The following is a 14,514-nucleotide window of genomic DNA, read 5'->3' as shown; positions in this document are numbered from 1 at the left end:
GGAGCTTTGGAAGAGACAGATGATTGGTACTGCATATGCCGGCAGATATTGATTGTAAGATACATCCTTGGATCGTCGCAACACGCTAAACATTCTTTAGGGAGGATGAAGCGCCACACCCAGCCCTTCGGACTAAATGATCTATCTTGCCCACCATCCCCTAGTTTTGTCGCCTACGAAGCCTATTTAGGCCGTTGGCATCGTCAGGCTAGAAAACCAAGAGATTGTGCCCGCAGTGGAGGCAACTCACACCGAGGTCCAAATGTTACTCCCTGCGATACGACTGGAACGACCGCGGGAAAGCAATCCACTTACATAATTTCGCCGATCCAATTTTATCTTTTTCCAACCTCAATCCTCTATCCTCGTTTACGAGACTGCCAATACCCCTTTATTTTCGTTTAGGTGTAACAGATGTCTGCCGGCCGGAGGATGCCGCCCGGAAGGTGCTTGTCTCTGAACGTGAAAGTGCCAACTGTTCGCCTACTATGCCTTCGTTATCCACCCGAATCGAGCTTCCATTAAGCACCTTCTTGGCTGCTGGACGGTGACCGCCGATGGCCGAAAATTCAACCCCGGATTTTTGACCCCGGATTCGCAAGCCACCATACTCGCTGCATCAATGGTCACCATCTTGCATATCAAAACCACACTACGATATTATTGATATAATAGCGTGCGGCCGCTTATCACTCAGTTAATTTCACATTCACTCCTCCCAATCCACTCTCTTCATCCTTCTTCTATCTCTTGTACAATTCCAGCATGGGGTCGAAGCCGTTTATGGGCCTTCGCGGCAATGCACTGCTCAGAGCAGCAGTCGCACTGGTCGTATTCCCAACCTTCACCTGCTATGGCTACAATATGAGTGTGGCCGGTGGCCTTTTGACACTCGAGGCCTTCAATGAGCAATTCCCTCGCATGAACACTGCCACCACGTCGGGAGATGTGAAAGCGCAGAACTCGTCAATTCAAGGTCGGTCAATATGAAGACAACGTCTCTATATTTCTGTATATCCTAATAATCTCTGCGTGAATAGGCACAGTGATTGCTCTCTACACCGTCGGTGGTATCTTTGGCGCCTTGTCATGCGCCTATCTTGGTGATAAACTAGGGCGTAGGAAGGTCATGTTCGGGGCCAATTTGGTTACCATGATTGGCTGCATTATCATGGCAACCTCCTTCGATTTCGCCCAGTTTATCGTCGCAAGACTAGTTCTTGGTGTGGGTATTGGTGGATACACCGCTACCGTGCCAGTCTGGCAGTCTGAGATCTCACCACCACACAAACGAGGCTCGAACGTCGTTACAGATGGCATTTTTGTCGGTGCCGGCGTTAGCTTAGCACTCTGGATTGATCTCGGACTCTTCTACGTGAAAACCAACTCCGCATCATGGCGATTCCCTCTTGCCTTCCCCTGTGTTTTCTGTATCGTAGCTATGGCTTCCATCCCATTCCTCCCGGAATCCCCCGTTGGTTGATCATGACCGGCCAAGTTCAAGAGGCCCGGAATGTGATGTCGGCTCTTCTCGAGCTAGACCCCGATTCGGAAGAAATCACGACTATTGTTAATAACGTTCAAACCACTCTCGCTGTCTGTGGAAATACTGACTGGAAAGCTTTATTCACAAATGGCCCGCAGCGTCTCTTCCACCGTGCATACCTCGCCTGCACAGGTCAGTTCTTCCAGCAGATGTGCGGTGTGAATCTGATTACCTACTACGCGACAACTATCTTCCAGGTGAGTGAATGCTGTTGCCTTCTCGTTTTACATACACCTGGCTATGCTGGATTCCCGGATGCCACTTATGTCTACGCGTGTATCATTGACTGACAGCGCCCTAGACGTATCTTGGCCTCGACGAAGTGAGGTCCCGTATCCTCGCCGCATCAATGGGTCTGACGCAGCCATTCGGCGGCCTGCTCGCATTTTATACTATCGATAGTCTCGGTCGCCGACCACTCATGATTTGGAGTGGAGCAGGCATGGCTTGCTGCATGGCTATTCTTGCCGGTACAACGTCGCCACCAGCTGCGGACAACACTGGTGCCCTGGTAGTCGCCGTCATTGCGCTTTTCTGTTTCCAGTTTATCTTCACTGTCGGATACTCCGGCCTGACTTTCCTATACGCCGCCGAATTGGCTCCTCTACAGGTCCGTGCGACCGTCAGTGCCCTCTCCACTGCCACTGTGTGGGTTTTCAACTTCATGATAGCCCAAGTGACTCCCGTCGGCTTCGACAGCATTGGCAATTACTACTACGTTATCTTCGCGGTTATCAATGCCACCATTGTGCCATCCGTGTTCTTCTTCTTCCCCGAGACCAAGGGTCGGTCGCTTGAGGAGATTGACGAAATCTTTGCCCAATCGAACAACATCTTTGACCCACCTCGCGTGGCACGTCGCATGCAGAATGCTATCCGCGCCGGTACCTCCGATCGGCCGGGCTCGGGAAGCGGCGGTGAGCAAGACTACGTGAAGGAAGAGCTCAAGGCTTAAGTCTAGACCCGGCGTGTTTCTGATGAGCTTTACCATGTCTGATATGAACTTTTGGAGATCATTCATTTGTTTTATCGGAACAGCGGAGGTTGAAGGCTCGTCACTATGGAAACTTCGGTAAATTGGACACGCTATACCCACCGAGAGCCCTTCCCTGCATGGAGGGACAGAATGGAATGTCAATGAAATGCTTACTGCATAATCACTGAGAATTTTAAATTTGGTTATAAAGTGGATGCTATTCCACTCTGGGCCAGCGTTTCCATAGTGACCAAGATAAATTTTTCTAGCGGAAGCATGTGATAAGGTACCGAACGAATGGCTTGAGTAAAATTAGCCATACGGTAGGCTTTATGCCTTACGAAGCCATCACTTCAGGCGGCGATTGAGTCACTCGACCTTACCCTAATTCAGCTCTTATATCACAGAGAGCGCAAGAATCAAAGTAATTTTACCGCAGAGACAACCATGTTACTGAGAGATTTAGACAAGCAAGCAATCAAGAATACCCGGTTGGCTCCTACTATGCCTCGGCAACGACGGATCATATTTCAACCAATCCCAGATCGAAGTGACGGCAATTGCCTTCTAGGAAGTGGTGTCCCAAGTTAATGCAATCAACCATATTCTACTGATAAGAGAACACGGTTAAAACCCGATTGAAACCCGATTGGGTTCTAGCAGTGCCGTCTGAAACGAATTTCCGTTAGGTGATATCCCCGCAGGAGTACTAGTTCGCTCGTATTCGTAGTAGACAATCCGGCCATGCTTCCAAAAGCAACCACCATATGAGCGTTGATTGACGGTGGAAAATTTGCTCCAGGATCTAGGGCTAGTCCAAGAGGTCCTATAAACATTCCGATTCGATATTGTTTCGGACACCAAAGTCTTTACAGTGGCTGCCTGGCCGAACAGTGACATGCCCACGTATCCTCCGCAGCGCGGTGGGCTCGACGGATATATGATTTATTCTCAAAAAAAACGGTCGAAATAGGGGATATAGGGAATCCGGATTTCCTGACAAATGCGTGATATATTAGGAGACGATATGAACGGATTAAGAATACGCGGTCAACTTGACTAACCTACAGCTGCAGTAACATCCAGGGTAAATGGTCTTTGCACATAGTGCTTCAGCTTAGATGGGAAATGCGTGTATAAGAACCAACCGGGTACACCACAACACTTTTGACAGCCCTCATAATACAGCTTCCTATATGCCCGAGGTGATTCTTAGGCAGTGAGCTCTTATTGGCTTACCTATACCCCGGTCTTACCCTCTCGGTTTGTACCTAAGATGACCAATATGAAATTGTAGGCTAAGAATGAGAAGACTCTACGTCTCCTTCTGTTAGATGAATTACAGGCTATGTAGGAATAAGATGTTAATCCAAGGGATTGGTATTGTAGACTCTGGAGAGAAAAAGAAGAAGAGAGAGAAAACTAGCTATAGTCTAAATATAAACCTAAGTCCTATGGGTCGGGATTATATATAGCCCTATATAGCTGTCACGTGACCTCTAATACCCCCCTTTAGGACGAAGACTATTACTAAATCTCTTTATCTCTACTAATAAAAACTCTCTATTTTATTTTTCTTATTTTCTATTATTTCCTATATATTAAAAATCTATATCTACCTATAAAATTTAGTATATAGATTAATTAAGACCTAGTATCTAGATAAACTTTATATATATATTTTTATTAAGTACTTTCGTAAATCTATCGGTAACGTTACTCTTTATCTTAACGCGTTATAGATTAATCTTCTTCTAAAAAATAGCGTCTTTAATAAAAAACTATTTTATATTAAGTTAATATATATTATTCTTATATAATTTCTTACTTATTAGTAATTATATATTAATATTATCTATTAAAATAATAATTAGATTATCTATCTTAGAAAGATTAAGTATTTTAATAATCTTTAAAATCTACTAAATATCCTTAATAGATTAATCTAGAATATATTATTTAATAGCTATTAATAATAGTATTATAATATTCTATTTCTTTAAATACTAAATAATAAATATACTACTAAAAAACTAAATAATATCTTCTATTAATTTTAAATTATACTAATTATTATATAAAATATTAATATATATAAAAAATAAGATATTATTTATCTCTTTTAATATTATATTAAGATATATTATATTATTAAAATATTTATAAATAATATAAATTATCTATAAATTATTAATAATTAAAGAAATAGAATAATATTATAATTTTATAATACTAAACTTAATATTAGATTTAATTTTAACTATTAATTAATTAAGTCTATTAATTAAAGACTAAAATAAGATATATCTTTTTTAATTTAGAAGAGTTTTTAGATTCTTATTATTATTATTTTATTTATAGTTTAGAAAAAATAGAATTAAAATTAGAGAATATATCTATATTTCTACTAAATAAAATATTTCTAGATAATATATTTATTATAATATCTAAATTATTCTTTTATTATAATCCTAGATAATAATATTACTAAAAAAATAGGATAATTCTCTTATATTTTTAATTTTAAACTAATCTTTTATTTATTAAAAAATTAACTTAATCTTTTTATTAATTAGAGCTATATTAATAAAATTTTTAATATAAATAAGAAGAAACTATATTAAATAATTATATATTTTAATATAAATATATAGATTATTATTAAAAATATAAAAATTAATCTTAATTAGTCTTTTATTAAACTTTTTATTTTATAAAGCTACTAAATTATAAAAGCTAAATAATACCTACTATAATTAATAAATCTAATCTTTATTTCTAATATTAGATTTAGAATATTCGAAATCTACTAATTATATAATATAAACTATCTTTTAATCTTTATAAGAAGTATTTAAATATATAGCTACTATATTAAACTAATATTATTTATAATCTTTTTATATAATAAATATAAAGATAATCTTTATAAGAACGTTTTAAATAACTAAAATATAAAACATTAAATCCTCCTTCTTCTACTAGTAGTTACTATAAATTACTTAGCGCGCTTTAAAACTATAAATAAAGTTATTTTTTATTATCTTTATTACTAGCTAGTTCTTAAATAAAAGAGTGCATTTAACTAGAACAATAAGTATAGAGAAGGAAAAGAAAAGAAAGGAAAAAGGAATCAATAATAGGACTAAAGATAATATAGGGTGGGTGTTAGATGAAATATAGGCTATGTAGGAATGAATGTTAACCTTAAGGGATTAATATTGTAGACTCTGGAGAGAAAGAAAAGAAGAGAAGAAAAAAACTAGCTACTATCTAAACATTATCCTAAGTTCTATAGGTCGGGATTACCTACGGCCCTATATAGCCGTTACGTGACTCTAATACCCCCCTTTAGGACGAAGACTATTACTATATCTCTTTATCTCTACTAATAAAAACTCTCTATTTTGTTTTCTTATTTTCTACTATTTCCTATATATTACCAGCTACCCGTAAGCGCCCACCGGGGGTAGAAACGTATATAGGTGATATTTTACTAAGCTTAGTAGAAGCAAATCCGGGGCGGATCCGAGCTAAGATAGCCCGTAGGCTATCTTTCTAGCCTATAGCCGGCTCTTTTTCGGGGCCTATAGCGTAGTTTTTATATATAGGATTTTATAGAAGATAGCCGATAGCGGTATTAGGACTATAGGGATATAGCTAGACTATAATTAGTAAGCCGGTTTTTAAAATAATAGATACTAGGGACTATAGATTATATAGATATCGGATAGGGCTAGGTAAATAGTATTAGGGCTATATAAAAGGGGCGCTAATTATAGCGTATTAGATTTAGGCTAATATAAATAGAATTAGAGTTTATTTATAATTAAAAGATATAAAAAGAAGAAATAAAGCCTAGATAAACTATCTTTTATCTTTAGTAGCTATTATTAATTATAATTAGCTTTAATCGACTATTAATTAGTATATCTCTTTTAAAGGATTAGGCGTAGAGTCTATATAAGATTTTTTAGATTTTATAATTAGATAATTAATAAAGATCGGCTATATATCCTAAATTAGATTTATATATATATAGAAGTCTTAATAAAGAGGCTTTTATAATAAGAAGTAAAATATAATAAAATACTTATAGTTCTTAATAAGTTTCTTTAATAATTAGAGGGTAGAGTATATATCTAGAATTAATTAAAGGATAGAGACTATTTATATAAAAGACTATATAATTTAATAAATCTAGCTAAAGAAGATATAAAAAGAATTATATCTTTTATAATTAGATTTCTCTATATATATTAAATATATAATAAAAGAACTAAAATTAAGAAATATTCTTATTAAAAATAAATTAAGATCGCCTTTTAATAAAGAATCTATACTATCTAATTATAAAATAGATAATTTAGAAATATTAATAGCTTTTAAAACTATCGATCTAGCTAATAAGTAGTCTCTTAAATAATATATAATAATAAGTTTAATTACTAATAGACTATAAATAAAAATAAAAAAAAGAGCTAGACTTATAAAAGAAGCTAGATCTATAGAAAGAGAAGTAACTAGACCTATAGTAAGAGCTAAACTTATATTTAGACTTATAATAAAAAAGATAGAGCTAAAGATAGGGATAGAAATAGAGATATAATAATTAATAATATAATAATCCCTTTAATTATTATTAATAATAAAAATAAGGATATAAAGCTAGTATAATAAATAAAGTTAATTATAAAATATAAATAAGTTAGTCTAAATAATAAAAATCTTATAGATAGGACGATAATATAAATACTCTAATAATTAGTTACTAAATAGAAATCTTATATATAAAAAATACTAGTAGTAGATCTTTTTATAAAAGCTTAAAAGTCTATAATAAATATAAAAGTATTAATAAGCTATATTATTAAAGATAATATAAAAAAGATATATAATTATTATTAAAAAAAAATAATCTATTTCTTATATATATAATTATTAAAAATAAGCTAAAAAGCGCTTATACTAATTATTATTAAAATAATTAAGATATTTAGTATAGACTTAGTAAATAATATAGCTAGTATTAGAAAAGGATAATAAGTTAATACTATATAAAAAAGATAGCTAAAGGCTTTAAAGCTCCTAATAAAAGTAAGGAAGATAATAATAATAATAATAGCGACGATAATAAAAGCGGTAGTACTATTACTATTATAAGATAGCTAGTAAAAGATAAGAAGACTATTAAGGATATTATAAAGACTAATAAAAATAGAGGTAGGATTAGAAAGACTAAAAGAATAATAAAACTAAGGAAAAAGAGCTTATATAAAATATACTAAATAAGACTAGAAAGAAGGTAAGTAAATCTTAAATTACTAAATCGAAGCCGACTAAAATAAAGCGGTATAAGATATTATAAGATATTATATAGAGTATTAATAAGATAGAGTAGTCGATTAATAATCTTATTATCTTAAATAACTTAATTAAATTAATAATCGATAATATATTAACCTAATTAAAAACTATAATAACTAATACTAAGCGATAATAATAATATATAATTAAGCTATAAAACGCTATTAAGTTACTTATAAAAAAGATAGAGACTAATAATAAAGATATAAATAATAAAAATAATAATAAATAAAAAGATTTAAATAATTAGGGCTAATATAAAGAGCTAGATTAATTAATATTAGGCTTTTTAAGCTAGATATAATATAATAAGGGTATAAGATAGATTACTAATATATTAGATATTATAATATTAGACTAATAAAATATATATATAAATTAATTATTTTAAATAATAAAGATTAGATAGGATATATAAATAAAAAATATATATAACTCGCCTACTTACTTTTATATCTCCGCTCTAAATTATTTAATATTATCTTATATCTTAATCTTAATATTAAAAAACTACTCGGCTAGATCTTAAGCTAATTTCTTATAAAACTATTATATATAAACGCTTAATTACTACTATTTATAGTCTATATAAGCGAGTATAGCTAGGATCTCGCGATAGTATTTATAATATTATATTTATAAAGTAAAGATATTATTAGTAAGTAGTATATAGATTAGGATTAATAGTATAAAAAGTAATAGATTAGCTAGGCTTAGATTCTTTTATTATTTTAATATTTATCCGGATTATATAAACTAAACTAAAATAGTAATATAATAAGCTAAATATTACTAATATTAGTTTATATTAATATAGATACGAGGATAGGATATATAATTAACTTATCTTAGGCTATAAAAGGCTTATTTTTAATAAAGATAATCTTATTATCGGATAAAAAGACTAAGGATTTATAATATAGGTATTTAAAGATCTTTAGCTATTTTCTAATCTTAACTCTAGCTTTAGATAATAATATTATTAAAGATAGTAATAAATAATAGTAAAATATATAATAAAAAGTCTTTTTAAAATAAGAAATAAAAAGAAAAGATTAAAGAAAGAAGTAAGTAAAAGATAAAGAGAAAATAAAGACTATATATAAAAAAAATAATAAGCTTTTAATAGATACTATTAATATATATATCTACTTAATACTATTATAATAATTATTCGGTTATAAATATTTATATTATACTATTAAAAGATACTAGAAAAAGTTCTATAAATATATTTTTAATTAATAATATCTTTATAGATTTATTAATAATATATAACTTATTAGCTAACGATTATATCGCTTATATAGCTTAAAATCTTAAAAGACTAAGTAACTTACTAGAGATAAAGCTATTATAGATAAATAGTAAGCTAGATTAAAAAAAAGATTAAAAGACTTTACTAATTAATAATATAGCCGGAGAGATATATCTTAATATTAATAGAAATCTTAATAACTAAAAGCTAATCTAAGATCTAATAAAAAAAAATATTATAATATAATCTATTAGAATAGCCTAAATATAAATTAAAAATATAATAATAGTAGTATTTCTAAGATACTAATTCTAGTATACTATTATAGAACTAAGATTTTTTATAACTAGTAAATTAGGATAGTAGTATCTAAAGATTAAAAATATAACTAATATTAGACTAGCCTAGTATTTTTTAAGTCCTATAAGATAACTATAAATAAAAAAAGAGAGCTAGTATTTTAGGATATATATATAGACTATACTTTTAAGATAAAGTATTATATATATAATTTTAATATATAAAGAATAATATATTTTATAATTATAAATAATACTTAATAAATTTAATAATCTAGGCCGGACTAAGTTCTATAATAAACTAAGATATTATATTAGAGGATAACTTAAGCGACTATAATATAGCTATAATAAATAAAAATAAAGATTAAGTTAGGTAGCTATAGATATATAAAGTATAATATAATTTATAAAAGATTTAATTAAAGAGATAATTATAGATATTATTAAGATTATTATAATCTAAACTATATTCTAATAATATAGATTATCTAGAAGCTATATTAAAAGATAATAATAATATATATATAGATATTATTATTTTTAGTATATAATTTAGTAAGTTTAGCTTTATTAAAGAGGATATAAGTAAAGAAAAATAGATTATAGACTATAAAAGACTATATAATTAAAGTTTAGGACTAAAAATATAAGAGAGAATAGTAAAATATACTAAATAAATAAATAATAGTTTAATTATAGAATATATAATTTATATATATCTTTTTAAAAAGAATATTATTATCTTTATTAATAATAATATAATAAGACTAAAAAGCGTATTAGTAGAGGAAGTAATTATAGTAGGCCTAATTATAAGACGCGATATAGCTAAATCGCTAATTAAAGAGGATTATAACGCTATTAATATAGCTAGAGACTTAGTAAATCTTAAGATTATACTTATTATAAATCTAGTCGATATAAAGACTAAATTAATTAATAAATAAGATATAAGTAAGTTTCTTAGGAGAGTCGGTAAGATTAATTATAGGATTATTTTATTAATCTAGAAACTATTATATAACTAAAAAAAATATTAGTATAATATATAAGTATATATTTAAACTATAGCTTATAATATTTATTATATAATAATAGTATAAAGAATATAATTAGCTTAGTACTATTAGCTATAATAAAGATTACTATATATAAGTATTAAGTAGATATAGTATAAAAAAAAGTAATAAGAAATAATAAAAAAATAAGGTTGAGATAGTTAGCTAGATTACTATTATATATATAAATAAAGATAAAAAGATTAATAAGATAATATTTAATAAGAGAGTAAAATAAATAAGTAGTAAAATCTCTATATATTTACTCGCTTTTTTCTATTATCGACTCTCTTATTATCTATATCTATCGAATAGTTAATCTATTAAGTTAGACTATTAAGTATAGAGCTAATATATAAGTTATAAGTAGAATATAGATACTATATAGCTACTACTAGTAATATATTAATTTTATTCGATCTTATAGTTCTTTAAATTAGTTAATTTATATTATTATTAATCTTAGTTTATCTTATTAGATCTTATAAATATTATCCTCTACTAATATAATAAAAGACTAATTAAAGAGTTAATTTAATACTATTCTTAGGATAGTATAAGATAGTAATAAAAAAGATATTAAGAAAGAGACTAATAATAAAGATATATTTATATCTTATATATATAATAAAATAATATTAATAATAATAAATATAAACTAAAATAAGCTACTATTTAATAAGAATATAAATATTAAACTACTAGATAAATTATTAGTTTTAATTTGTAAAGGATAAAGGTCCTTTCAAAGGTGAAATAGGAACTTGGGCGACATATGTATTCATAGAAGTTTCTGACACGTGTGTGAATCGTGCGGGGTTCGTCACCTGATCGGTGCCGAGCCTTGGCACGCACATTTCCTTTTAATCTTGGGTCCCCCTGGGACCCCTGAATTCTGGCAAGAATTAGTCTTGGCACACACAGCCCAATACACCTTTGTTCCTCCTCCCAAGCCAACGTATCTTACCCGGTTGATAGGCCTTACACCTGAAACAGTATATTCTTACATAATTAGTAAAGATATATACTAGATATTAATTATAGACTATATACTAATATATATAATAGATAATTTATAAGAATATTAGATCTAAAAATAAATAGATATAATCTAGCTTTTATCTAATATATTAATATATTTAAAAAATATTAAAGATTTATAATATCTAAATATTAACTAGTATACGGATAATAAAGGAGCTTATAAAATATAAATACTAATAGACTTAGCCGGCTATATTATCTTATATAAATAACGCTTCGGTATCTAAGCTATAAATATAGATCGCTATAAATAATATATTATAAGACCTATAGTTTTTAAGACTTATAAGATTATAATTAATATAAATAGTTTTATACTTTTCGATAGTATATATATATATTATATATTCTAAGGTAATTATATTAATTATTTATTTATAAGTAGGATCTTAGATTAGGTACTATAGATCTTTATAACCTCTATCCTAATATATAGATTTAGGTATAAGATACTAAAAGGCCTATTAGCTAGCGATTATAATTAACTATATACTTTAGGCGAAGAAGTATAAGAGTATATATTATAATTCTAGAGGAGGATTATAGTAGAGTATACTAACTTAGTTAGATAGATCTAAAAGTTTTTATAGTAGCTTTAAATCTATAATATATATATATAGATCCTACTTTTAATATAAATATTATATAAATATTAGACTATAGAATATAATTTATATATATTATTTAAAAAGATACTTATAAAGATCCTCTAAAGGATATTTCTAAAGATCCTTTAGAGGGTATTTCTAAAAATCTTCTAAAGGGTACTTCTAAGGATCTTTTAAAGGGTACTTATAAAGATCCTCTAAAGAGTACTCTTAAGGATTCTTTTAAAGATTATTATTATAATATTATATAATAAATCTATCATAAAGTCTATTAATAATATATATATATATATATATATATATCCTTAAAAATACTTTATAATAATATATTAAGTTTATAAGTAGATAGATATAGATATTAATACTTAAATAGCCTTTAAAGGTTCTATTTTTAATATATATATTAGATATAGGGCTATAAAGAGAATTAGATATATCTAAATATATTATTATAGTCTAAATACTAATTATAGTATAAATTAAGTTAACTACTATAGAACTACTAGATAATCTAGAGTAAACTAGATTCTATATATATTTAGATAATAGTCTATAACTTATATTATCTATATAAAAAGATCCTTCTCGGCTTTATTATTTATTAAATCCGGCTTTTAGGCGGCGTATTTAAACTTAGTAATATAAGCGTTAAGGACTATCTAATCCTAGCTAATCTAGCGATATACCTAATTTACCTACTCTCTAATATATTATAGATTTTAAATAGGCTTAATATATAAGCTCCGGGTAATTAGGGATCTATATAGAGATAAATAATATAATAAGCGTAGTTTAGGCTTAGATTAGATTATATTAGAGTATAATATACTACTAGATAATAAAAGAATAGTAGGTTTAAATAATAAGTATATTTTATAAGATTTAGACTATATATTCTAATAAGGCGGGAGAGATATTATTAATTATTAGAGTATTATATAATAAAAGATAGGAGTATAACTAATCTACTATCTTTACTAAAAAAGAATAATAATCTTAACGCTTAGAGCTTAAATAATAAAATATTAAGCGATACTATCTAATATATTAATATAGAAGAAGTAGGAATTATTATTATTATTAAAAATATAATTTATATATATATTACTAAATAATATCTAAGATTCTAAAAGGATAGCGATAATATATAATTAGTATAGTCTATTATTTTATATATAAAAAGTATATTAATTAGAAAGATTAATTATAACGCTAAACCGCTAATCTAAGACCGAATAGATTAATAGTCTCTCTAGTTTTATATAATAATAATAAGATTAGCTAAACGTTTAATATTATTAATCTAGATATAATAAATTAGTATAAATTAATATTTAGTACTTCTTTTCCTAATTTAAAGAGTTAGGATTAGATACTAGATTACTATTAATATTAAGATTATATAAGACTAGGCTTAATAAAGATATTATAATAGGATTAAAATAATTAAGGGCTAAGAAAGTATTAATAATATAAAGATATAAGAACTAACGGAATATATATTTAGATAAATTAGCGGCCGGATTAAGATAAAAAAATATAGGAGTTAAAGACTTAATAAAGATTAAATAGCTATTAAAAAAGAATTAAAATATAAATATCGATAATACTTTTAATAGATATATAATAATATAATTAAAGATAATAAAAAAGAGATTATCTAAAGAAAATATTAGAAAGAAAGAGGATAAATATTAAAAAAATAATAAAAAATAAGAATAGAGATTATAATTTTATAAGTCTAAATTAGAATTATAAAAATATAATAAAAGTAGTAAAATAAATAAATAGATTAAAAGATAATATTAGTAATTAAAATAGCTTCTATAAGACTTAAAAAAATCTTTATAAAAAAGAATTAGATACTATATTAATATAGGCTTATCTATTATAAAAATAATAGAGAAGATAAGATTAAAGGCTAAACTAATTAAAAAAAGAAGGAGAAGATCTAGTCTTCTAAAAGTTATTTTAATAATAGCTTTAGTAATAATAATATATAAATAGTAACTTTATAGAGAGAAGGAGATAAAGTAAGTAAGAAGATAATAAAGAACTAGACTAAAAGATAAAATAATATAAATTAGCCTAATATAAAATATAGAAATAGATAAAGAACTAAAATAGCTATAAAAAATAAAATTAAGCTTAATAATAGTATATATTATAATATATAATATCGCTAGTTATCTAAATATATAAGTATAATTAACGTAGGCTAAGTAGATTAAAGACGATTAAAATTAATAGCTTTTTTAAAAAGAATTTTTATAAAAATATAGATCTAAAAGATTATAATATAATAAAGACCTAAGGAATAAGGCCGCTTAGTAATATTAAATACTATCTAGTCTA

The 14,514-nt window shown here is 27.4% G+C and overlaps 1 protein-coding gene across 1 annotated transcript; it reads left to right on the top strand.

The window, feature by feature from the left end:
- Positions 1 to 765: 765 nt before the first annotated feature.
- N7516_008910 (uncharacterized protein) lies at positions 766 to 2,501 on the top strand (the record flags this gene model as incomplete). Its single annotated transcript, XM_057221629.1, has 4 exons — positions 766 to 976; positions 1,041 to 1,478; positions 1,541 to 1,743; positions 1,848 to 2,501. 4 exons carry the CDS (start codon positions 766 to 768, stop codon positions 2,499 to 2,501), a joined length of 1,506 nt encoding a protein of 501 aa, XP_057071901.1.
- Between the last annotated feature and the right edge of the window lie 12,013 nt (positions 2,502 to 14,514).

Source organism: Penicillium verrucosum (assembly GCF_028828655.1).
Source record: "Penicillium verrucosum strain IBT 35672 chromosome Unknown utg000003l_segment0_segment0, whole genome shotgun sequence".
NCBI classification, from domain to species: domain Eukaryota; kingdom Fungi; phylum Ascomycota; class Eurotiomycetes; order Eurotiales; family Aspergillaceae; genus Penicillium; species Penicillium verrucosum.
Note: the sequence above shows the minus strand (reverse complement) of the source record. Positions and strands in the feature narration are given on the sequence as shown.